The sequence below is a fragment of the Saccostrea cucullata genome, unplaced genomic scaffold, assembly GCF_032062105.1.
Source record: "Saccostrea cucullata isolate Sc308-1 unplaced genomic scaffold, CSIRO_AGI_Scuc_v1 ctg19, whole genome shotgun sequence".
Taxonomy (NCBI): Eukaryota; Metazoa; Mollusca; class Bivalvia; order Ostreida; family Ostreidae; genus Saccostrea; species Saccostrea cuccullata.
Window position 1 is genome coordinate 562,469 of NW_026940018.1, and position 26,947 is coordinate 589,415.

Sequence of the window (26,947 nt, forward strand, 5' to 3'; positions counted from 1 at the left end):
CAAAACTTCAAAACATTTCTTTAATTTAGACCTTTCCTTTTCAAGATTGCTTTAGGAGCACAAAAAAATTCTTCAAATATAGACATACTCTCTTGATCAAAATATTACAAGTAACTGATATCTATTCACTCATTTATTCAATAATCATGTATTATTTTCACAACTACAATATCAATCTACAACAGTATGAATGATACATGTAATGTTAAAAAATACATTGTGTAATTCATTTGCATGTGTGTTTCTCATGCACATACATGTAAATAAAAAATGAAAATACAAATTAAGAAACATAGAAAAATTAATGATGCCCCATAGATCTTAGACATCCAAACATATTAGATCCGAAGCTTAATTTGGGACATCTTACCAAGTACTGTATAAAATCAACATAAAAGAGTGAGAAACATCTGTTTTTCTATGCATTGAAAATATGGTCGAAAGTAACCCCTAAATATATTATCTAGGATTGTTTCTTCCACTTGGTGCAGGGGCACTTTACCATGTTACCAGATGCTCCTAGCATTATATAATAAAATAAAATGTAAGACATTTCATACACAAAACCCCAGGAATAATTATAATATAGTATGTGCATATGATACATGTACATAATATTATAAATACAATTAACGTGATAAAAAACAGCTATTAGAAATTAACAAGTCTTAGAAGTTCACAAGGAGAAAAAAAATAGAAAAACATTTGTGATACATAGCTTTGTGGGCACATATATTAATACAGTTTACAGGCACAGTTTGGACAGTGTATTTTGCCATGTCTGTTTTACAATGGACTGGCAAGCTGCAGTTGTCTGTAAGACATGATTGTAAGAAAGACAGAAGAGAGAGAGAAAGCTTTTTCTTACCAGGATGGAGAGATTTTATAGCTTATCACAAGTTTACAGTATGAAGGCCTTCACCAAATAATACTGGCATTAAGATCTTTCAAACATTTTGTCAATTACATGTTAAAAACTATTTCCCTGAATTAAAAACAGTATGATAAAAATCCAGTGTATGAAATAAAACAGTAAATTTTCTGACACACCATAAGGTATGGAGAATTTTTTTTTTTATAACAATTCAAAATTCAAACAAATATGTTACTATTTTTGAGAGGATCATACAGGACATATATTGTATTAAGTCAACAATTACATGAACCCTTTCAACCATCAAAACTTGCTGTGAGAGAGGCTATCAACTTTGCTCCTTAGTCTACGGTCTGTTTCAAAGTTTGGTGACTCGGCTATTGTTATAGGCCTATCACTTGGTAGCACCTCCACTGACTTGTATCGTTTGATTCGCTGTGATTTGTGAACGGCCTCTGCCCTCATCTTAGCGACGGCAGCCTTTTCTTCTTCCTCTTTTTGGCGCTCTATCTCGCGCTTGGCTGCTTCAAGTTGTGCTTCTCTAGCCTTTTTATACATTTCGAAATTTTCTCTTTTTTGAGACCTGTGTTCTGTGTTAAGTTCAAATCCACTGATATCTGCAATAAATGGCAATACATTACTAGAGGGAATGATAAAAATTTGCAGAATCCCTATAGATTAAGATAATAAAAGTAATTAATATGGATTAGGTTTTGTCTTTGCATAACACTTGAATTTTTTTTAAGAAGTTCAAGTTTTTAAAAAAGTTTTTCTTTATATTTTTTTAATGTTTGGAACAAGAACAATGAAGTAAAACTTCAATGTTAGTGAATCCCTGGAACTTCAAATTTGAGTTCTTCATAAATATTTTTCTCAGGAACAAAGTATGTTTATAGTCTTCAATGGGATTCATTAAATATTCCTTATTTTCAAGATTTCCTTAATACAATCAACTTTTTTTAACTAAGTTTTATTTATGTGAAAATTTTCAATATTTTACCAATAAATCAGCAAACTAGATTTCTCATATCAAACAACCTCAGAATCTTCTTTTACATCAAAATATTCTCAAGCACACACAAATTTGTACAAGATTTACTACCTGTGAGAGGCTTGGTAGATTTTTGTGGACAGAATGGTTCTTTGTGCACTACTTTGGCAGGGTGGGCTTTAAATTTGGCTTGTGCCTTTAACTGCTTGTTTTCTTCTTCAACCTACAATGTATATTCACACATTTAAGACATCTTTTAAGAAGAAAATGTACTTGTACATATGTTTGAATTTTTCCTGTATTGTATACCAGTACAGTATTGGTAAATTAATAAATTTTGCCAATGTCAGACATGTACACGTTTAAATAATCATTTCAAGAAAAGTCTCACTGATATTCGCATATTAACATAAAAATATACATGTATAATTTGTATAAACCTTTGTGTGAAATGACTGAATTCAAGTTTATCAATAAGAAAGTCATGAATTATGAACTTTTCCTCTCTCCAGTGACCTTGAACTTCCCCAAATGACCTTGGGTGGACATGGTTCTTGTGTGGGAACCTGGTTGCTGGTTTGGACTTTTTCTTCCAGTGACCTTGAACTTCCCAAAATGACCTTGGGTCAAGGTAACAGGCTGGGTCATGGGCAATGTCTGAGAACCTACCAAGTTTATCCATAAAAAAGAGTGAATGACAAAGAACTTTTTCTTCCAGTGACCTTGAACTTCCCAAAATGAACTTGGGTCAAGGTCATGACACACATTTGGGTCAAGGGCAATGTTTGTGTGAATTGAGAAACTATCAAATTTATCCATAAAAAAGATATGGACAGGACACAAATTATGAAAATTTTCTTCCAGCGACCTTGAACTTCCCCAAATGACCTTGGGTCATAGTCATGACACACCCTTAGGTCATGGACAATTTTTGCGTGAAATGAGAACCTACCAAGTTTATCCATAAGAAAGATATGGACCGGAAACAAATTATGAACTTTTTCTTCCAGTGACCTTGGTTAATGCTTTATATGACACATAGGTCATGGGTAATCTTTGTGTGGAGTAGTATTATATGCGAGAAAGATATGGAAATTTTGCACAGACAGACGGATAGACGGACAAGGTGATTCCTATATAACCCCCCAAATTTCGTTTGCGGGGGGTATATTAATCATTTCAAGAAAAGTCTCACTGATATTCGCATATTAACATAAAAATATACATGTATAATTTGTATAAACCTTATGACTGAATTCTTGCAGTCTCTTGGCTCCTCTCTCGTCAGCCTCCAGGTGGAATGGTTCTGGGATGGTTGCTGGTTTGGTTTTCTTGAGAGGCAGTGCATCCTCTCCCACAGGTAAAGGCTGGGCATGGAATTCTCTCATCTAGTGAATGTAGATTAGTTGAACAGCTCTTCTGATGTGGAATTTTAAATACTCAATTTTTGTAAGGGACATCTTAATCATTATTACTCTGCTATATGTTCAAAAATGTACATGTATATTGTACGCTTATATGAATGTAAAGATTTATCATGCATTCTAGTTTATGCCTAACTCATTGATTTTACAATGTTGTAAAATGTTACTGTGTATTATGACCATGCAAACAGAACATTTATGTGTGCTAGATATTCAAAAGTAAAGATGAAGACATTTCAAGAATAATTTTTTTTTTACCAGGTACATGTAATATTTGACAAACTAAAATTTCATCCTGTGGCCAGAGCTGTTAATCGTAAAACCATGCTTTTTAAAACTAGGAAAAAGCTACGTATGATCATGCAAACAGTTTGCAATCAAGATGTCAAGGAGAAAAATGTAAGAATGAGGATTAAATTCTTTTGTTTTTAACCCCACACCTTGGTTTCTACCACAGGCACAGGACGTTACTTATTTTTCTTTTAATAAAAAAAAAATACCCCCAGAAGCCAGGGTCAGAAATATTTCTCTCAGTTTGTTCCCAGATACTCTATCCCAATCTGGTTAAAATCAGTTCATCCATTTCATAGAAAATTCTTAAACTGTCTTTTAAGTTCACAAATAATACACAGTGGACAGCATTCAGCAAGAACAACAGAAAATAAAACGTAGGTCACTGAGTGACTGACTGAGAGGTCCTCAAATTAGCATCAGAAATGAAGCCAACATGCAAAGAACACATACTACCTTCCTCTCCTCCTCATAAATTTCTTCTATTTTCTCTTGCTTTTTTGCCACGGCAAGTTTGTCCCTTTCATCAAAAGTGAATGGTTCAGGAATTGTACTTTTATGATTCAGTATTGGCTGGAAAGGGACTCCAGCATGAGGCACTGCATGACCTTTCATCACCTTAGACACCTTATGATCATAAACAAAACATAATGTAAGGTTATAATTCAAAAGCCATGACAAAGTGTAAATTCTCCATTAAATTTTTTTTGGTATATACTCTTTGTTTGGTGCTGTATAATATATGGCAATATAATGCAACAATAGAATGCAAAAAGTCATGACAGTGTAAATTCTCCAGTAATTTTTTGGGAGTATATACCCTTTACTTCATGCTATATACTGTATGGGAATATTATGCAAGAAAAGAATTCAAAATCAGAGATGGAAAAACTGATTTCGATAGAATAATGTTACCTCCTCCTGAAGACCTTTTAGGCAATGGGGATAAAAAAAAATATTTAAGGAGAAGGCATATTGGGAGGGTGAAAATACTTCACTGGCTTGATTCCCTGTAAATTAAAAGTTAAGAAATATTTCTATACAAGCATCAAATGATAATACCATAAACATCTACTTGAAAGAAGTTTCAGATTATTCTTTATCATCGATACATTTAAATGCACAGGCATATTAAATGAGTTTTCAACAATGACAAGGAAAACTCTTTCAATGAATGCTTCAGATATGTACCACCGGCCCCTCTAAGATTTTCTTTGGAGCAGGCTGAGCGTGGAATTCGTATTTCTCCTCTTTGTCTCTTTTCATGCTGTTGTTGTGAGGTCTTCTGCCCCCTTCAAATTCAAACTCCTCAAACTTGGTAACAGGCTTTGGAACCACCTTTTTCACACCAGAATGCAAAAAGTCATGACAGTGTAAATTCTGCTTTAATTTTTAAATGGAAAGATTCACAGTATATACCCTATGTACTTCATCTATATACTGTATGCCAGAAAAAAGCCATTGAAGAATAATAAAAAAAATGTTTAAAATGTGAGGAATACAATTTCAATGAAAATATGTCTCTAAATACTTTTTATATTCTGCTGTACTGTTACGCTATAGAATAAACACACAAAAACAACCCCACTACCTCAGTTTGAATTCTTATTGTAAATCCATTAATAATTTACCTCGGAAAGAAATACTGTATACAGGGTGTCACAGGGTGACAATTACTTGTTTTTATTTTATTTAGTATAATTATTTAGTACAGCTCGATACATTTAAATGCATAGCATATTAAATTCCTTCATTCATTCATTCATACCTGGTCATTCATTGTCATCGTGTTTGTATTGTATTCTGGTTTGTCCGGTGTTCCGTGTCACATGAGTGTTTGATTGTCACGTGATTGTCTTGTGGTTTATTTTTATCCTAGGTGTGAGTTGTAAAACCAGTATGTATGGGGTGTGGTAGCTATGTACGCATGTGTGAGTCCTGGTATATATACTTATGCACGGAATTCCTTTTTAATCTTGACGATACATTGAGGCTTTGGATGTTCACCTGCGAGAAATCCACATGACCAGTGTTGAAATTATTCAGGATCCTTAATTGATGTGACAGGGTAAATAACTCTTTATATTGATTTTAAACTATTCTAATTAAATAAATATTAGTGTGTGTGATTAACAGTGTGGATTACATTGCAATATATCACGTTTGTCTGTACCATTACTTCATAAATATTCATGCTTTGCAAAGAAATGGCTATACAAAAATGATAAAAATATGTTTAAAATGTGAGGAATAAAATTTCATTGAAAATATGACTCTAAATAATTTTCATATTCCGCTGTACTGTTAAGCTATAGCAGAACAACCCCACTACCTCAGTTTGAATTCTAATTGTAAATTCATTAATAATTCCTCTCAGAAATAAATAATAATATTCTTGAGGATAGTCAAACATGACTCACTTTTTCATTTCCTCGATCTCTTTTTCCTCTAGGTCCCTCTGACTGGGTACATGTACAGGACGAGAGCGGGTTGTAGACTCAAAGTTAGGGGTTTTTGGCACAGTAAGTCCAGACACAGGAGAACGACAATGGAGACTCTTTGTTCTCTCTGGAACTTCTGTTACAAATTATATGCTTATGAATGACACAGGTAATGTAAAACAAAATTTGTTACCCGACTTGCTTAAACAATCAGGATTTCAAAACAGTTTTTATTCCTTAAAAACTCTAATATAAAATAGAATTGAAATCCAATACATTTGTGTCTTTTAGTCTTTACCGCATGTACAATCGATAGCCTAAAAACCTTCAATGGGGATATATGCAGAACTTACTTTTGGAGTGAGAATGAAATCTATCAGGCGTTTGTTTATGGAAGGTAACCAGCTGTTCTGCCATAGTTTTATAAGTTTCTGAATCAGTCTCTGCTTTTCTTTTTCTTCCCTCAGAGAGCTTAAATGGCTGGGGTTTTGTGGGCAATCTTTCTGCAGGAGCCTAGAGGGAAAAACACATTTTGTATTCCTTCATTTGTCAAGAAACCATTCAAGTTTGCAATATCATTACATAGCCAAGTATTAATGAAAGGATTACTTTGTTTCAACTCTTCTGAGGAATACTAAATTCTGACTTCTAAAATACAATTCGAATTCTGTTAACTAATTTTCCAAATTTTAATACAGTATGTTAAACTTTCTATTGAACAACTCAATCTTTATCATGTCAAAAACAACCATGTGGTATACATACTGGTGATCTTCCCCTGGAGTTTGACCTGAGAATGCGGACGAAATCCACCTTTTTATCAGCACTGTTGTTGTGGGTGGGGTGAGATTTGATGCGCCTGTCAGTCTCAAAGTGGATGGGCTCTGGTTTTGTGGGTTCCACCTTGGAATGCACAGGTGCAACACCTGTAGACTTCATGGCCGTTTGATATGATTTCTGTGTCATTTTCTTCCTCTTGTTGAATTCCGCTTTAATGTTGGCAATTTCTTCCAGTTGTTTCTCTTCAGTAGTTTTGGCTTTTTCAGTCTTTCCAATAGGCTTTCTCCTGTAATTACATAATATTGTACAGGGTTATTTTCGCCCTGTATAATTATCACCTTTTCAAACTTTCAAGCAATATCATCCCATTTTTATTTTACCCATCATGACCAAACCCAGTTGTATAAAAGAAAGAATGCTTTTTTTCTCTCTGAACTCACTCAAACTTGGAGTATATTTATGTTTACCTAATTTAAAACATGTCTAAAAACAGATAAAATAGAAGACTAGTTTCAAAGATACAGAAGTACCTATCTATCTTTAGTCTGTATAAAGAAATATTCACCTCATGAAAGTTGGAGTTGTGGGTACAGTTAGTTTTGGCATCTTGGAGGTGGGTGCTGCAGCATCATTTTGTGAGGTATTGTTACAGGTAACGCTGGGGGTTGTAGAACGTGTTCTGGCACGGACAGTGCCATCAATAGAACGGGTACGTTCTCGCGGTTCCTTGGGACCATCCTGTACCCGTGAAGCACTCCTTCTGATCATTGCTTTAGCTTTGTTGATAAGAGGATTAGACACTGTCTTTTCTGCTAGTGGTTTTTCTGCTGGAGGCACCACGGGAACCCGCACTGGATCAGCTGATCTCCTCTTGTGAGCCTCGATGGGATTGACCACTCTCATTGAATTGGTTCGCTTGAGTGATCGTGATCTTCCCCTTGTGTCTGGTGTGGTCTTGGACTCTGGTGCTTGTTTTAGTGGCATGGCAGGTTTTCTGAATTGAAATTTGAAAATTTAATTATTTACGCATAATAAACTTACGCATGAGATATTCTTTTTTTTGGTCCTTACAAGATTTAAAACAATATATCTTACATTGTATATGTTCATGAAGACTTGCATTATCATTACAATTTATGATCATTATATACATTGTAGAATTGCATTACTTTTTGTTATTGTCTGTGGTTTTCAATCCATCACTGTTATTGTCTGTGGTTTTTGATGCACCAGTTTTTGTAACAATAATCCTTGATGGAGTATCTAACTTTTTGGCTGGTGTATTTTTCTTTTCTGTAAAAACGAATATTCTCAGTAAACAATTAAACATGAACAAAATCATACTAAGTGTTATAAAAAATTCTTCGAAATTGCTACTCCTTGTTCAGTTTTAGTTATCTTCATTATTTACACAACTCTGATATACATGTAGATGTTTGAACCATTTAGGTGCATTGCAATAGGTGCTATCATTTCAAACACAAAAACCTGTTGCTTCTGGTAAGTTATTTTCATTTTGAGGAGTGGCACACATGGATCTTGTTAATCTGCGATTCTCAACAGGGGGTGTGGCACAAACATCCTCTTTAAGTGTTGGTTTCTTGCCTTGTTCATTTTGCTGATCTTAAAAAAAATACAGAAATTGAGAGAAAATTTTATTTTGTTTTTATGACTCATTTGTCAATAGAACTACTAAACTTTTCAATGGTACTTGATTGACATGACTTGTACATTATTTATCACAATTACTTTAGATCATCAAATCAATCAGGATTAAAAAAAACACACATTGGAGCATAGTTGCCAACACACTCGATTTTTCAACCCGTAACCCGATTATTTTTTATGACCTGGCGGGTCATGCTTATCACCCGATTTTTGCTGAACAACCCGAAAATCTATTTATTTATTAATTTGCACTTTTAACTTCCAGTTACAACCCATAGCTTTACGTAAACAATGCCGATGGATTAATTATCAGTGCAGGTGTGTAAACAATTAACTGGGTGTTGTTTTGACAAATCAATGTTTGAAGTCAATTAAAATGGCTTTTAATCGTTATCAGGGCCAACAGGAACAAACTGAACCAAACACATGTCTCTGATTGAACCAAGAAGAGAAACAATATTTATGTACATATCAAGGAATCTTGGAACAAAAACCTTCCTTCTAGATAAAATAAAGTGATCAAAGACAGTGTAGGCCTAACTTCACATTTAAAACATATTGCAGTAGTTAATTAATTAAGAGAGAGGAAAAATAACTTCAAAATTGAAACTGGTATACTTTCAAATTTAGCAGAAACTGAAAAGGCTTTTTTTTTTTTAAAATGCACACTTACTTCAGGTCAATACTGAAATTTGAAACCTTCAATTCTCATTTTTAACATGTAAATTAAAACAAATTATGTATGAATTTTTTGTCATAGTAAATTAAATCCTTCTTCAATAGAAGAATTCTCAATACACAAATAGTTTGTATATATATCATGTAGATCTATATGTATAAAATTTAATCATGGTAAATATGTTGTGAATGTCGTTACGCGTTATGACCAGATTTTTTACTTTCCAAATCTGGTCATGACCAGATTTTTAGAATTCTGGATGTTTCGGGACCGCGATGTTTCGGGACCCCGACATTTCGGGACCTGTCAACACGTTTCGGGACTTGGGTTAACACGTTTCGGGACTTGGGCTAACACGTTTCGGGACTTCTATATATTTTGTTAAGGAAATGAAATAAAACTTGTTTACTTGTGTTTTTATGTTTATATAAGTATAATTTCTCAGTTTGATACACAATTTATAATTTACGAAGCAAAGATTGGAGTTTTTATTAGTTCTAAAGTTTGCATGCGGCATGAAGCACGCCTGCCGAGAAAATCAACCGCCCGCAATGTTGTCTCTACATTTCTTATTACAGGCTTTACAGCATTTTATGTACATGATATATTACCTTTATAAAGTATTTGGTTCATCAAATTTAATTCAAAAAATATATTTTAGAATTATGTATTTAATTTATTTATAGTGTTTGATACGAGAGTTTGTAGAATTAAAGCCACAGGGAGACAATCGAAACTGCTTTGTGAAGACCACGGACGTGTTTATCTTTCTAAGACTTTCTTTCTCTCAATAATAATAATGATTTTAGGTGTTTTATTTCATATTTGTTTACAGAATTTACAAAGGCTCAAGCTAGCACATGTGCAGTAAAAACTTTACGTTTTACGGGTAGTTGTTTATGTTTACTGTGTATACACAGACTACAAATCTCAATGAAAGTAAATTATCGATCTTCGTATATACCCAACCAGTGCGTAATATTATGTGGTATTACATAATTAGGTACATGACACACTGTAAATGATATTGTAAATAAATACTAAATATTATTTAATTTGCAAATATTAAATTTTTCATATTACATGTACGTTGTAAAAGTGTTTAAAAGACATTCCAGAATAAAAGAAAAAAGACTACGTTAACAGGTCAACTTAAATTTATTTTTTATTAAATTTTCACCTAGCCACATAAAATAGATAAAGTATGATGAAATCGATCTAAAATATTTTTAAAAACATTATTTGAAACGATATCAAATGAAATGATGTTGTTTATACCATTTAATGTTTTATTGTTTTTTTTTTAAGTATAGGCCTAATGGTATTTTTTTTTTTAAATCTACATGTAGGAAAATGTTCTCATTTGTAAAATATGTTCATATACAGTGTACAATGTTTTGGAATCTTTAAAAATATTTTCGTGACATTTCCAGGGAGGAATCTTACAATACTATGCTCAAACTTTTTGAAAAAAATATTTGAAACTGTTTGGGAAAAAAATAGACAAAATCAAGATCAAAACATTTTGAAAACCTTTATATTTTGTTGAACTTTTGATGATGGGAAAATTATTACTATTATATAAATATTGTTTGATTTTGAATTATTTCATTAACCAATAAACAAACGATATATATATTTTTTGCATATTTTTAGATCTTTATTTTCTTAAATTAATTTCAAAAGAAACCACACAATCTTTTCAGTTCCCATTACCGGCGGCGTCATTATACATGTACGTTACACCTCCCTATGGGGTATGTGTACCTGGTCCTAGTTGTTGTTTTAACAATTTACTGACATATCAAAAAAAAAAAAAAAAAACAGTAGCTGGAGATCACAGTGAGTTGAATATTTTAAAATATATATCATCAACCTGAGAAGATTAAATTTTGGACCCCCCCTAACCACACATACATTAAAAAATAACTAATTATAAAGAAAAATAGATATTAAGAATCTAAGAAATAAAAGCGATTATTGTAAAGATTTATTCTTTTTCGTCTGTCATGAAAAAAAAAACCCATCAAAGAATATCTTTATGAGAATTTTATTAAATGTTTATATACATAAAAATTAAATATTACGTACTATGCGTACTTCGAATAATATGCTATATCATAATAATAAAATAATTAGTTGAGATCCAGAAAAAAATAACCCAAGGATTACCCAAGTCCCGAAACGTCTTTTCACTAGTCCCGAAACGTCGTATTAGTCAGGTCCCGAAACGTCGTGGTCCCGAAACATCGTGCACCCGATTTTTACATGCTGGAGGTTGGCAAGTATGCATTGGAGACTAGCACACATTTACTCAAAGAAGATCAGTGATCATTACTATCTATTATCAATTCAATGTACTTCTAAATATACTTTTAAAAATCATATGAGTTAAACATTGTGAATTCTAGAAAAATAATATCAGTTTGTTTACCAATGTAAAATGTCTATTTTGGGAAATTTTAATCAGCATGCACCTGCCATCTATATCCTCCAAGAGCATGGCAGTAATTCATTAAAAACAACACTCATATGAAAAAATTTAAAAATATAAGTAAATTCATCATTGATTGAACATAGAACAATAATAATGATTGTTCCAGCAGTTTGATCCCTGGTGATCTAATGACACTGTTCATATGCTGTTTTGGCATCAAATCTTACCAAACCATGCGTCTGCATTGGGATCATCTTCACCGGCTGCAAAATCAACATACTGTGGGGCATTATACTCCCACACATCATCCCCAAGAATGTCCATGGACACGTCTTGTTTTTTTCAGCAATAACACAAAAATTCAATCTACCGCCTATGGTAAGTCCTTTCAAGTTTAACCAATCAGAAATCAGCTTTTATTTTTAGAATTTGCCATTTTTTAAAAAGTTGTGTAAATCAATCATTCGTCATCAAAAATTAAATAAAGTAAAATAAGATTACTCTTATACAATAATTGCTATAAAATTTTAACTAAGAAATTTATAACTTTAGAAAAATATGAATTTGTATAATCAGATAAAAACGGATATTATGTTTTCAAACAATCTAATTCAAAGTAAATTAGGCCCCTATAACGTTGTCATCGTATTTCATTTTTTCAAAGATTTATCTGTATTTTATTTTTTCTGAAGCATGTTATTTCTTCAATTAAATATCATACACTAATTGACTTTAATAAACATTTCTTTTCTTTTTTTCAGTCCAACACCATTTTGTTATACAAAGGTCAAGGTCAAACTTTACTTCCGGTGAAAATTGCATTATCAGTTTCAGATTAATCAGGTAAACAGAAAAAAGAGTTTTCTTCGTTGTTTAACAGTATTTTCGCTGATTGATTTTGCCATTTAAGTATATTTACATTTATAGACTCGAGAAAAATGTCAAGGATTAAATGTTTTCTCTCCATGAACTGTTGAAAAATGTGTGCTGTGGTTCCACCTTTTCATCCATCCCCTTTTTAGTTCTTATGAAATGATACAGATAACGGATTAAACGTATTAATCTCTTAGATATTGACAGACCAGATAGTTTAAATGAAACTGAATTGGAGGGAAACACGGGAGTAATATGTTGACGGTGCGGCCGTTATGGCGAGCGCAGATATTTCTTTTGGTATAATTTAGTCTCTGACGTCATATGACGTCGTATGTAAGTTGCATTGCCATAAAGAAGCCTGAACAGTGCAAAAAGTAAATGAACATTTCGTTCACTATTTATTGTCAATAATTATCCATTAAATCAGGACAAGTAAACTTTTAGATGAACTTTTGCTGCTGTTCCAGCGAGAACGTAACTTTAACAAGTGATGCATTGTAGGTCCAGAGTTACTGAGGAACAAAAATCTGACAAATGAATGTGCAGTATTTCAAATTTTCTCTTAGCCCAGGTGTTGCTTAAAGAGCTCGCAGTGACGTCGCTATGCGACGCTCGCTGTGCTCGCTATAAAACTTTATGACTTTGATGTTTGACCATAAAATTGCAACACTCCCAAGTCCATGCAAGTTTGACTTGGTTGTATGTCAGTTTGCTCTAAAATACCTTCGCCCTTGATGCCATTCGGTCTTTTGCTTGTTATCACAGGGTCCGTTCCCTCTAAAACTCGTTCGCACAAAGTCTGTTTGCGCACAATATGTTAGTTGGTTAATATTCATAATTTCCTTTGATTTTATAATTTTGTTTGAATTATAATTTATTTTTTCTAATGTTAAAGAATAATAAATTAAAGTTAGGGTGAAATGATACGCCTCATTCACGGTTCGATACGTATCGTAAAATTTGATCTCGTTTCAGTTATTTTCGATATGATACATTTTGATAGAAGCCTAAGAAGGAAACAGATTCAACTGTTGTATTATGCTTCCTTTTACTTAACCTAGTCAAATAATTTATGTTCAAAATGGATAGAATAAATCAACTTAATTGATTTGACTGTTAAAAATTATTTTAAAAACTTTAAGTCCACGAAAATTTACGTTTTTGAACTAATTATACAGAGAAGCATGTTTATACCTCATGCCAAACCTGACTGAATGACGATCCCGTCCGAAAAACAAAGAACTGAAAGTAGAGATTTTGTACCGTGTATTGAACCGAGAAAAAGTACCGCAGTGAACCGTTTCACTCCTAACAAAAGTGTAAATCAATCTATGTGATAAGCATTAATTTTGATTTATAAGTTACGTTCAGTAAACTTATGATAAATTAAAAAAAGATTTCTCAAAAGTAAACTCTCTAATTTGTCTGAGGTTGCATATGGCCTGCAAACAATATAATTCAACTTTCAATTTTTTATTTATTTTCTAAACAAAGGCTTATATGAACCTTTAAAAACTAATAAAGAAAGTGTTCTCTTACAATAATTACTAAATTGACAGCAATTAAACTAATTAAGTCTTTAATTAACATAAAAATTGGAAATAAATTCAATAAGTACTGATGGAACAAAATTAATTAAAAAGAAATAACTTAAGCTGCAACGATGATGTTGATATAAAATATTTACAAAAGGGCGATCGAGATATATGGTGAACATGACACAGGGCGAACAAGAATTTTGGCAAATGGACCCTGCGAAAATGGACTCGGATGAACATGTAGATAGGGTGAATGGACCTGATACCGTTTGACTTAGGTCTATGTCCAATCAAGTAGCATCCAGTTAGAACAAAGGAGAATTTTTTTTCATATCAACAAGTAATTTTAAGCCCCCTTGTAAGAAGGGAGGGCATATTGCTTTGCTGCTGTCTGTCGGTTGGTCTGTCAGTCCACTTAGTTTCCATTCATTTTCTTCACAACAGTTGCACACACTGAAATGAAATTTAGTATACAGCTATATCAGATGAATATCTAGGCCAAGATGTGTTTTGGGTATGATTATGCCATTTTTGACAGAGTTATGCCCCTTGGACTTAAAAATAAAATCCAATTATTTGCAGTTTTCGTTAATTTTCTTCGCAGAGATTGCACCTACTGAAGTGAAATTTAGTATACAGATATATCAGATGAATATCTAGGTCAAATTTTATTTGGGTACAATCGCTGCATTTTTATGCCCCCCTTCAAAGAAGGAAGAGCATATTGCTTTGCTGCTGTCTGACAGTCGGTCGGTCAGTCTGTCGGTCCATTTAGTTTCAGCTGAATATCTAGGTCAAGTTCTGTTTTGGATACGATCGAGCCTTTTTGGACAGTCATGCCCCTTGGACTTAGAAAATTATTTGTAGTTTCTGTTCATTTTCTTTGCAGAGGTTGCACATACTGAGATGACATTTGGTATACAGATTTATCAGCTGAATATCTAGGTCAAGTTCTGTTTTGGGTACGATTGTGCCAATTTTGTCAGAGTTATGCCCCTTGGACTTGAAAAAATTCCTATTGGGGGAGGGAGGCATAAGTGTTTTACAAACATATCGTGTTTGACAGAGTTATGCCCCTTGGACTTAGAAAAAATTCCAATTATTTGCAGTTACTGTTCATTTTCTTCGCAGAGGTTGCACATACTGAAATGAAATTTAGTATACAGATTTATTAGATAAATATCTAGGTCAACTACTGTTTTGGGTATGATCGCGCCATTTTTGACAGAGTTATGCCCCTTGGACCTAGAAATATTCCAATTATTTGCAGTTTTCATTAATTTTTTTCGCAGAGGTTGCACATACTGAAATGAAATTTAGTATACAGATTTATCAGATAAATATCTCGGTTTTGGGTATGATCATACCATTTTTGACAGAGTTATGTCCCTTGGATTATGTCCCTTGGACTTAGAAAAATTCCATTTATTTTGGGGAGGGGGGCATAAGTGTTTTACAAACATCTCTTGTTTATGTTTATTCTAACCTCATTACGTATTGATCTACATTTTTAAAAGAATAACCAACATTGTTGTATGCAATGTTTTTCATATTTATAAATGTCACTTGTTCTAACATTTTCATTCTATCAAGTTGTCAAAAATGTATGAACTAAGCTATATACAACACATTTCCATATTTTAAACTATCTCAACTTTTGATTTTAGAGGAATTGAAACCTTTAGTGAACATCTACAGTGTTACGTACAAAAAGAAATGATGGGCAGATACAGGTTCTGGATTAGGGGATGGGGGATAACTTCATTCAGGCAGGGGCTCCTTGGTTTTCGTGTATTTTAATAGTAAAACCAGGTAAAAATGCCTCCCATATGGTTATAATGGCAAAGTCCATGTTTTGCGGTGGCCGGGAAACCCAAAATATGTGTCGGGATCAAAAAGTAAAACAGGAGGTCACAATGGCAATATGTAATAAAGAGTCTGTTAAAGTTTCATTAAATTTCACTTTGTGGTATAAGAGGAGTTGTGGATAAGAGATGGGGACCCCAAAGTGTTACAGACAGACAGACACACAGCTAGACAGCTATACAGACAGATGGACATATCGATTACTATATACCCTCCCGTTTATCAAGCGGGGGGTATAAAAATAGTGGTATTTGTTAGTTATGTACACCGCTCTAAATATTTTAGTATGTGATAATCATAGCCTAAGTTTTCAGACTTGATTTTTAAGAAAACCGATACTTGGTCATTAAATAAAATTATCACTATTGTCATGGTTTACTTTTTCTGTACATATAAAGAGGATATTTTTCATGCAAACTTTTACATGTTTTAGATTTGATCCAGAACTATGGGTCTTGTGGATGGATTGGGAGTTTCTACAGGACAGAGGGTTCTTCTGATATGGTCTGGGAACCAAGGGGTAGAAAAACTACAGCAGGCAGTGGAAGAACTCCAGAAGGAAGTGGGAGACTCGGGCAAAGTCCAGGTGGAAAACATTGAAAGGCTGACTTTGTGTAAGTTAAAGTATAGGTATTATTATAATGGTTTGATTTCTATGGTTTTCCAATTTGTGAATTCAACAGAGGTTTTTCTGCAATGTGCTTTCAATCACTTATAGAGGAATAATGAAATAAATGTGCCAGTTTGCCAGATATATTAAGACATCTGTTAATATTTGTGATGACTTGGTGTATCTTTAAAAATCAGTAGTATTAAAGTGCTTTACTAATGAGACTAATTGCATCTGAAAAATGTTGCTAAAGAATGCTCTACTGGATTAATTGAAGATCAATATTAAGTTAAGTTCTGAAGCCGTGTAGCAGGTGATTGATGAGTACATATCTTGATTACTCTACCATTTCAGCTGCCCATCCTGATTCCTCATTTGACGTGGTCATCTCGGGTTTGATCCAGCCTTGCTCATACCTTCACACCACAGACTCGTTGGGAGAAGTTTGTCGCATTCTCAAACCAAATGGAGATTTGATTGTTATAGAGCCTGTGAATGAGTCAGCAGAAAATGGAGCAATAAAAGCAAAAGACAAACTTGTTTCTACAGTAAAATTGTCTGGATTTGTGGACATATCTCCGGTAAGAAACATTTAATGCTTCTGTTGGCAACAAACAGTTGTCTCTCTTTGCACTTCATCTTTTTCTAGATTTGTATTTATACCCCCGCAAACGAAGTTTAGGGGGGTATATTGGAATCAGCTTGTCCGTCTGTCTGTCTAGCTGTCCGTCTGTAGACAAGACTTTGTCCAGACCGTTTCTCAGAAACTATTGGATGGATTTGTCTGAAAATTTGTACACATTATTCACCATATGAAGGTGTGCATCTGGTATTTTCAGCACGATTGGTTGATTTTATGCATTTTACAGGCGTTTTTTCTTTTTTCTTTTGTGGTTTTGTTTGGCTCATAACTAGAAAACTATTAGACTTACAATCATCAAACTTGGCCAATTTATGCATCTTGGGTAGAAGGTGTGTCACAACCTATTTTCAAGGTCACCGTGACCTTTAATTTAAGTAAAATTTTAAAAAAAAATGTCTTTTACTATTGAATTACACAATCCCCAAAATTGTAAGAGTGTTGCTGTATCCCAATTTAAAAAATGTTAAATGAAGAAAATAATATTTTAATTTTTCATTATATACTTACAGCAATCCATAACAAATGTTATTTTATAAGAGATGATCTACCTCTCCCAAGGGTATAATTATCAAGCACTGGTCAAGGAGAATATCGATAACAGAAAATTGCATGTCAAATTAGAGAGAAATTAATTAGTTTGGTGTAAGGAGCTAACTGGTAGAACATCTCTGTTTATATCTCTTGGAAACCGGGTGAAGGAATCAGCCTTAAATAGTTTTAGTAACTGGCCTATCTTATTTAATGAATTTGAGAAAAAGTAATTCAAACTAATGATATTGTATAATAAACTTATTTGATATTGTATAATCATATAATTAAAACTAATTAAACTGTGTGTGTGGGGGGGATATTGCAATCGGCATGCCCATTCTCTATATGACTTTCAGATTGAAATTTAAGTCTGATTTCAAGATAGTCCCTACAAATCTAAGAATCGTGCAGGAACCTTACACACACACAATTTTTTTTTCTGTATAAATCTTTGTATCAAATTTATACAAAGATCTTTGCTGTCAGATTTAATTTCAGGATGACACAATTATGCATTTTGATTAGGGCTGGGTATTGGCCTGAGATTTCGTATTGCGATATATTGCGATATTTTTAAATGTATTGCGATATGTTTTGCAATATTTTCAATGTAATAAAAATGGCATTTTCTTAATTATTTACATTCAGAATGTACATAACTTTGATAAGTAACCAACACAGAAAAAAAATCTTGTTGAATTCATTTAAGTTATGCTCTGAAATGTTCCCACAAACAACTTCTGACTTACTGTTTGGTTTAATAACAAACTTTTATAAGTCCATTTTTATATTTAATGACAAAATTCCTTAATCTAAGCATATTGCCAATATATCGATTTTACAAAATCGTATTGCGATACGATATTTTTTGTCATTGTATTGCAATATATTGAAATATCGATATTATTGCCCAGCCCTAATTTTGATTGCACTAGTCTACAAAGGAGATAGTTAAGATCCATTCATCCCTTGACATTAATTAGTGGACATGCATCCAGTCAAAGATTAATTGATGAGTTCATTGTAGGAAATCTAGCTGTCTCAATCATTTCTGATAGAGCATCTCTGATCAAGGAGCTCTTATCTGTGTCCTTTGGGAATTAGACAGAAGAACTGCTGGTCAGTTTAAATATCATACGTCATTTGATGGCCAGCCTTCTATTTCTAAAATCAGTTTGTTATTGATTGAGTTTTTAATACTAATTAGTTAAATTGATTTTTTTTTTTAAATTAAAAATATCAAGTGACAAATTCAGAGCATCATGTCCCACATGAAAGATATATGCATATGCATGTGTTTGTGGGGGAGGGACATTTTTAAAGGGTATTTGCAGAGTATCATGACAAATAGTTGCAATTTATTTTTTCAATAAAATAAAAAAATACTGTTACAATGTATTAGTATTGATGTTTTATTTGGTTGCACCTTAGTTTTATTTATTAAAAAAAATATGAGCAATTATATTTTCACTCAAATTGTTTCTAAGAAAATGATGAACACCTCTTAATAGATCCATAAAATATTTGTGAATTGGCACCTACTCTGAAAAACCCAGTGGGGGTATTTGTCATTATTGGACAGCTCTAGTTTGTGCTATGTTTATTTATTCAGAGAAATTTTCCTATTAATTTGATGTATGTTGTGGATGGGGCAACAATACAATGTTGTAGATATCTACATTTATAGAGAAGCAAGGGTTTTAAATTAAAAAAAAAAAACACTCACACTTAAGTTCTGTAAAGAATTGATCTGTGAACTTTCTCATGTAGTGTAAATTCAAATTGTTAAAGAGATGAATTTTCACTAGCTTTTTATTTTTGAAAAATTAAAAAAATTCTGCTTTCATTTTCAGCCTGAAAAAGTTGATTTATCAGCAGAAGATATGAGAAGTATACAAAATTCTCTGTCATTATCTAAAGAGTTCCTGGTTGTCAAGATTACATCTAAAAAGCCAAATTATGAAGTTGGTTCAATATCTCAGCTCAAACTCTCATTTGGAAAGAAGAAAGGTAACTCTTTATATATTTCAAATTTTTATATATTTCAAATCTTTATGTATTTCAAATCATATTTCAAAATTTCAAAGTGTATCAATTAAGAGCATGAATTTAAAGCTCAAAAGACCTGAAACTGTCTTGAATTGTAGTAGATTTAGAAATTTAACAATTCAAAAATTAGACAGTGTGTCTGATTACACAATGTAAAAAACAAGGAAATGCATGAAAGTAAAATGGGAATAAATAAAGATCAGAATAATGACAGAATTCACACTGAAACGGATTGCACAGGTTTGATTAGGCAGTTTTCACTGTATTGTCTACACTGTAAAAAGAGTGAAAATGAATTCCTGAAGAATTTTACAAATTTCATGGAATTTAATGGGGACTTAAGTCTGTGCCTTATTGAATTTAGGTGTATCAGCTAAATATTACTTGTTAAGAAATAAAGAACTGCGCTTTATTGTGTTAATACCTGCATATTTTCTCTTCCAAGTAGCAGAGAAATCACAGGAAGAAGTGGCCAAGGTGTGGTCTCTGTCGGCCTCAGACATGCTGGATGATGACATAGAACTGGTGGATGATGACGCCCTGTTAGACGAAGATGACCTTAAAAAGCCTGACCCCTCAACCCTCCGAGGTAAGTAGACTTCTGTGACTGTCACAAGTCCTGACCCCTCAACCCTCCGAGGTAACTAGACTTCTGTTACTGTCACAAGTCCTGACCCCTCACCCCTAAGAGGTAACTAGACTTCTGTTACTGTCACAAGTCAGGACCCCTCACCCCTCTGAGGTGACTAGACTTCTGTTACTGTCACAAGTCAGGACCCCTCAACCCTCCGAGGTAACTAGACTTCTGTTACTGTCACAAGTCCTGATCCCTCAACTCTCCGAGGTTACTAGACTTCTGTTACTGTCACAAGTCCTGACCCCTCAACTCTCCGAGGTTACTAGACTTCTGTTACTGTCACAAGTCCTGACCCCTCAACCCTCCAAGGTAACTAGACTTCTGTTACTGTCACAACTCCTGACCCCTCAATCCTCTGAGGTAACAAGTCTTCTGTTACTGTCACAAGTCCTGACCCCTCAATGCTCAGAGGTAACTAGTTTTCTGTTACTGTCACAAGTCCTGACCCCTCAACCCTCCCAGGTAAATAGACTTCTGTTACTTTCACAACTCCTGACCCCTCAACCCTTCGAGGTAACTAGATTTCTGTTACTGTCACAAGTCCTGATCCTTCAACCCTCCCAGGTAAATAGACTTCTGTTACTGTCATAACTCCTGACCCTTCAACCCTCCGAGGTAACTAGACTTCTGTTACTGTCACAAGTCCTGACCCCTCAATGCTCCGAGGTAACTAGATTTCTGTTACTGTCCTGACCCCTCAACCCTCCAAGGAAACTAGACTTCTGTTACCCTCTCAAGTCCTCTTCAGGTGTTGTTCATCTTTTCCTCAACTAAGTTTATGGATAATTACAATTTTAGCAAGAGTTATTTTCAATTGGTTGCCATCTTGGAGGTCAACATGCCCTGATTTCTTCACAGTTATTCAACCAATTTAAACTGTTCATACTGGGCAAAGAGTTAGCAAAATTCTCCTTTAATTCATAATTTTAGTACTTTAAAGATTTTTGCCCTTAATTTTTTATTCATACATCTTTAAAGTTGGTTGCTCAAAGAAGAAAATTCACTCATTTGACCTCTAAGATAGAAGCCAAAGGAATTAACTCAAAGAGAGAATATCACATTTGAAAACTATCTATAGGGACATAGATATTGTTCTGAAACATTTTTCTTAAAATTATGTACCTTTAATTTAATTCTTAAAAATTATTTTATTTGTTATTTCATAATTATCACAGTAATTATTTACTTTAAGCAACATGTGGTGATGGTCCGAAGAAGAAGAAGGCCTGTAAGAACTGTACCTGTGGATTATCTGAAGAACTGGAGGCGGAAGCTAAAAGCAAGAAAAAGACGGCCACATCAGCCTGTGGAAGTGTGAGTATCAGTTAAATAGCAGTGTCCCATCGAGCCACAATTCACAAAAAGTACATTTTTAGGTCACCTGAGTCATTCCTGTGACTGAACATTTTTTTTTAACTCACCTGAGCTTAAAGGAATAAAGCTTATCACCCTTTGTCCAATGCCCATCCCTCCTTCTACCTGTCCGTCTGTCTAGCTGTAAACTTACCACATTTTCAACTTCTCAAAAAGCACTGGGCCAATTTTAACCAAACTTATTACAAAGCATCCTTGGGTGAAGGGTGAATTGGTAAAATGAAGGGTCAAGTCCCTCTCCAAAGGGAGATAATCAAGATAAGACAAAAAAAGGTTGGGGACTCATTAAAAAATCTTCTCAGAACCACTGGACCAGGAAAGCTGAAACTTACGTGGAAGCAGCCAGGGGATTGTGTGGATTCTAAAATGTTCAAATCATGACACCCTCTGGGTAGGGTGCCACCACAATAGAAAATCCAAGTGTTACATTGAATTATGTAGGAAAAATCTTCTTCTCAAGAACCACTGGGCCAGGAAAGCTGAAACATATGTGGAAACATCCAGTGTCTATTCTATTCTAAATTGTCTAATTCACAACCCTGGGTGTAGGCTAGGGTCACAAAAGATATTAAAAGGGGGAAAATCTTTTAAAGAACTGAATGCCAAGGTTACTCAGGTGAGTGATGTGGCCCATGGGCCTCTTGTTTACCATTAAATTTGTTTATTTGCTTAAGTTCCTCATTGTCTATACTTAATAAATATTATATTATTGTAAGTAATCTTTATATTAATTGAACAATTTATGTCTGTGCACTTCTCACACCTGGTTTCTGCTATAAACACAGAGCAGTGTTTGTTTCACAGATTCCAATTCAGATCAAATGACATTTCGGAAATTCCCGCAAGCTAACCAATCCTTGTAGAATGGAAAATATAAACATGTATAAATAGTAAGATATAACAGGTGATACACAGTCTTCCTTGTATTTTATTTTTAATACATGTATTTAAGTCATATAATCTTTTCAAATACCCAGAGATGCTAAACAATGGACCAATCCCTTTTTAACATGAAAATATTAAGTAATGGGTAATTTCCTCCATCACTTGATTGAATTGAATAACAGGGTATTTAGAATTAAATGGATATGATATTTGTTTTGGTTTTTTATGGCGTCGAGCGAAGCTCGATCGTCATCTAGTGTTGGTCAGATTTATGCGACCGAATGTGTCAGTGGATGCATCCGCAATAGAAAATAGCTGTAAACCAATTTCTTTTAAAACGTTCACAATGAATAATAGCTTGAATATGAAATTACGTCAATTGTATCTTCAATTAATTCTACTACCAAAAAAAACCGATATTAAACATTTTGTGATCATCAGTTTATACACATTAAGAAAAACGTTATGGTTGTTGATGATGTAATCATGTATAGAGAAAAACAAATGAGATCGGGAATGGTAATTCCTGATTGTGCGATTTCAACGAATTCATGGTATAACATTTTGTAAATGCTTTGTTTAATTAAAAAAGCATAAAAATACAAACAACCTTATTTTTAAGATGGTAAAATAGTTACACAATAAACATGAATGCTACAAGACTATAAATATTGAATTTCAGTCAATACTTTTAACAGTTTTACTTTTACAATCTAATTTCAACCTCCAATTTTATCAAATGAACAACCACATATTGACCAGTACAAAAAATGCCAGTAAAAATTAATGTACTCAATAACCATTTCCTCCATTTGTTTACCGCGCCCTGAATTAATGAAAAAATAAATGGCATCTTTTAATAATCTTTTTAATAGAAAGAACCACTGGAACAAAAAGTTTGATATTGTGGTGGAAGTTTCAAATCATGGTTGTAGTTTAGAAATACTTATGCAATGTGTTTATACTGCAGAACAACGCCCTGACATGGCAATTAGAAAGAATAATATATAAATTTATGAAACCCTTCATAGGAAAAGAAATTAGATTGATATTGAGCGTGAACATTTCTGACAACGTCTTGTCAATTCGAACCTTGCTTCATTCGGACCAGGGCATAAGGCTCTAGACTGTATTTGTGTTAAAACTATTTTTTATTTTATTATTATGTTACCGGAGTCACTCACTTGACCTATCTTCAGATCTTTTGAAATTGTTTTTCTTGTTTGATGCCATTGAAGCCTTTCAGGCTTTTGATTTTATTATTATTTCTTATTGCTCACATGAGCTGCTTTTCTGATCACATAAATTAATCAGGTCGTCATTATACTTTTAACAATTTTGACTTTTTCTCCAGAACCAGAAGTCCAGTTTCATTGTAAACTTGCCCTTTTGTAAAGGGGATTCAAATGAAGATCAATAATCTAACTCATAGGAAGGTACAAAGAATAAGTAAAAATGAAATGGTGTCTTTTAAAAATCTCTCATTAACCATATTGAAGCACCCTCAGGTTGTGGAGATTCAAGTTTGTTCAAACATGACCTACAGGACTAGAATGGAGCCACGAAGGGTGTATGAATTAATGAAAAAAATAAATGGCATCTTTTGATAATCTTTTAATAGAAAGAACCACTGGAACAGAAAGTTTGATACTGTGGTGGAAGTTTCAAGTCATGACCTTGGGGTAGGGAGGGACCGCAATGTGGGATCAAAGTTTTACATAGAAATACTTATTTAAAAAATCTTCTCAAGAAAAGCAATGCCATGTTTGATCAAAATAACCTGAAAACATCCACAGATAGTGTAACTTTAAGTCATGACACCCCCTCCCTTTCCAAAGTAGGGTAGTACAACAATTGGGATGAAGGATTACTTTATACCCCCGAAACTTAGTTTACAGGGGCATAAAAATCTTTTCAAGAAAAGCACTGCCATGTTTGATCCTAGTAACCTGAAAACATCCACACAAGTGTGTGGAGTTTGAGAAATCACAAACCCTTGACATTGCGAGGATGTACATAGATATACAGAGGGAAATTCTTATTTCAAGAATAGAAAAGCCATGAAAGGTCATATAATGACCCCAGGGAGGAGATGGGGGCCACAATAGGTATTACAAGGGGGGAAATCTGGTGAAAGATAGCAGGGCCAAAGTTACTCGGTAAGCATTGTGGGCCATCAGCCCTGACTGGCATATATGCTCAGGTGAGCACTGTGACCCATGGGCCTCTTCCTTTCTAAATTCTGTCCTGATGTGTACAGGACATTTTCATAATCAAACCACCCCTTCCAATGAGGTATAACTAATCTGAATTTCAGTTTACAAATTACAGTATCTGTTCAATATTACTTGATACCCACCTGTCAAGCCTTTAAAAGGTTTCTGTTAGTCTGAAGTTTCTCTTTGTTTTTGTTTTCTGCATAAATCTTGTAAGGATTGGCTATGTGTGAGGTCAAATTCTTTATAATTTTACACATTTTTATCATGTAAACAAGAAGCCATTATATGGTAACAGATGTTTAAACTTTGAAGTTAAGTTCAATTTTATATGATTACAGGTGATTCAAGTTCTTTCAATCTAATTTACTGGTTCTTTGCTGTGGGGCCAAATCTTTTAATAGAAACACATTCTTTTTCATTATTTCAGTTACATGATTTATCAAATTTTATATCTTTCATTTGAAACTAAAATTTGAATAACCAAAAAAAAAAAAAAGAAACATTAGATAAATGGCCTTATATAAATGTTATACTTGATTTTCACACACCATTCAACTTAAAATACACCAAAAAAAGTAGGTACTTTGTTCCAAGTTCTTCAATTAAACAAGGCAATAATTCTTCTGTTTCCATTCATGTGCATGAATATCCACTTCATGCAATATTGACAAGGTCAAGTGCGATATGACTCAGTCCTCTATAGCAGGTATGCCATGTCAAGTGTGGGTTTCCTCTATTGCAGTGTTATCTGGGGGATGCATTTCGCTGTGCCAGTTGTCCATACCTGGGAATGCCTGCCTTCAAGCCCGGAGAAAAAGTGGTTTTATCAGGGACACAGTTGAAGGCCGACACATGACGGAAAAGTTCAAATTAAGAAGACAGGCAATTATCTTGAGAAAGATTTCAGTGAAAAAATGTAGGAGAAAAGGGGGGGGTTTGAATCCAGATAATTATGTTTTCATCATAAATACTGTCTGAAATTATTCCCTGATGTAAATACAAATTTTCATGCTGTAAAAATTAAAAAGCAAAGTAGAGAATAAGAATTTTGAGAGAAATTCCTTACATTTTTGGAAGTGGACAGGCATAGTCTAAATCCATATGGGCTATGGCTTTTCACTTCTCGCAATAAAATAATTTTCATTTTTTGGGAGTAGCTATATTAATATTATCTGCCCACCCTTATACATGTTATCCCTTTTGATTTTCACTGACACAGTGGACTTTTTAACTGAGTCATGAAATTATGAATGCTCTTTATTTTATTGATAAAAGTAGTGAAGTGTGTTAATTAAGCTAGGATGAAAAAATGATATTCATTCTTAACTGTCTTTCAAATAAAATGTGTAATTTATAAGGCTTGATTGTGTTTTGTTTGATTTGTCATTTTAAAAAGTCACATGGTCCCTTTGATATTGTTTATTATCATGTTTAATTTAAAAACAAAGAGTTTGGGTGATCTCATCTTTGTTATTCATTATTGAAAAATAACTGACTCTTTAAAAACAACTCATCCTTAGTAATTGGTTGCAGAGTCATTGATTATTGGAGAAGATAGTTAAAAACATCACTTTAAAGTTTCACCAATAAAGACTTGGTTCAAAAAGTACTTCTTTCAAAAAAAACAAAGACCTTGTTTAGGGTATATTCATGTAGGTGAAACTCTCCTGATCAGAATTGGGAATACTTAAAAAATTCCTACAGAGCTAAATTTATATTTCATAGAAATTCTGGGAATATCCTACAGTGATGCAGAGATCAAATGATAACCACTGGTTTTATAATTGTCATATCTTATGAGGAGAGATTTTATCTTAAAGAGGGTTTTTTTATGTTGATATTTGATTCTATTTTTGGACAAAGAGTCAATATTGCCTCAAAAGTAAACCTGGTTGATTACAAGAAATACCCTTCTTAAAAAATGTCACCACGCTCCCACTTAAAATCTGATGACATTACAGATATTGATCGAGCAGTATAACTCATGTCTGTATAAATACAATAAAGAAGGAAGTTTTGAAAAGAATAAGATTTATGAGTTTTAGAAAAAGTTTTTAGTACATAAATGAAAAATGATGTTCAAATGTGAAATATTTTAAGACATTTATTGAGAAGGATTTATTACTGAATTCTG

The 26,947-nt window shown here is 33.4% G+C and overlaps 2 protein-coding genes across 3 annotated transcripts; one reads left to right on the forward strand and one right to left on the reverse strand.

Annotated features, from left to right (window-relative positions):
- Nucleotides 1–118: 118 nt before the first annotated feature.
- On the reverse strand, nt 119–12,596 carry LOC134254497 (targeting protein for Xklp2 homolog). The gene is made up of 15 exons (XM_062737007.1): nt 12,557–12,596; nt 11,813–11,917; nt 8,290–8,424; nt 7,971–8,094; nt 7,367–7,795; nt 6,787–7,087; nt 6,375–6,534; nt 6,001–6,157; nt 5,131–5,137; nt 4,772–4,963; nt 4,579–4,590; nt 4,037–4,207; nt 3,110–3,253; nt 1,977–2,088; nt 119–1,491 (listed from the first exon to the last, which is right to left on the reverse strand). Exons 1-15 carry the CDS (start codon nt 12,594–12,596, stop codon nt 1,178–1,180), a joined length of 2,403 nt encoding a protein of 800 aa, XP_062592991.1. The 3' UTR covers nt 119–1,177.
- On the forward strand, nt 12,338–25,712 carry LOC134254481 (anamorsin homolog). Of its 2 annotated transcripts, none has more exons than XM_062736987.1 (7): nt 12,338–12,428; nt 16,299–16,479; nt 16,830–17,056; nt 19,503–19,659; nt 20,144–20,287; nt 21,528–21,649; nt 25,556–25,712. In XM_062736987.1, exons 2-7 carry the CDS (start codon nt 16,314–16,316, stop codon nt 25,667–25,669), a joined length of 930 nt encoding a protein of 309 aa, XP_062592971.1. In that variant the 5' UTR covers nt 12,338–12,428; nt 16,299–16,313; the 3' UTR covers nt 25,670–25,712. The 2 variants fall into 2 exon arrangements, with proteins under 2 accessions (XP_062592971.1, XP_062592972.1); XM_062736988.1 differs by having other exon boundaries at nt 20,147–20,287.
- Nucleotides 25,713–26,947: the final 1,235 nt, after the last annotated feature.

What these genes read in the sequence shown, in the direction of transcription:
- LOC134254497 (XM_062737007.1), bottom strand. Translation starts at nt 12,596, where the DNA reads ATGGATGAAAAGGTGGAACCACAGCACACATTTTTCAACA. An exon ending in ATTTCATTCTCACTCCAAAA is followed by an intron (nt 6,158 to 6,374) that starts GTAAGTTCTGCA and finishes AATTTGTAACAG; the next exon opens with AAGTTCCAGAGAGAACAAAG. An exon ending in ATCTACCAAGCCTCTCACAG is followed by an intron (nt 1,492 to 1,976) that starts GTAGTAAATCTT and finishes CATTTATTGCAG; the next exon opens with ATATCAGTGGATTTGAACTT.
- LOC134254481 (XM_062736987.1), top strand. Translation starts at nt 16,314, where the DNA reads ATGGGTCTTGTGGATGGATTGGGAGTTTCTACAGGACAGAGGGTTCTT. An exon ending in GATTTGTGGACATATCTCCG is followed by an intron (nt 17,057 to 19,502) that starts GTAAGAAACATT and finishes TTTCATTTTCAG; the next exon opens with CCTGAAAAAGTTGATTTATC. An exon ending in CCACATCAGCCTGTGGAAGT is followed by an intron (nt 21,650 to 25,555) that starts GTGAGTATCAGT and finishes CCTCTATTGCAG; the next exon opens with TGTTATCTGGGGGATGCATT.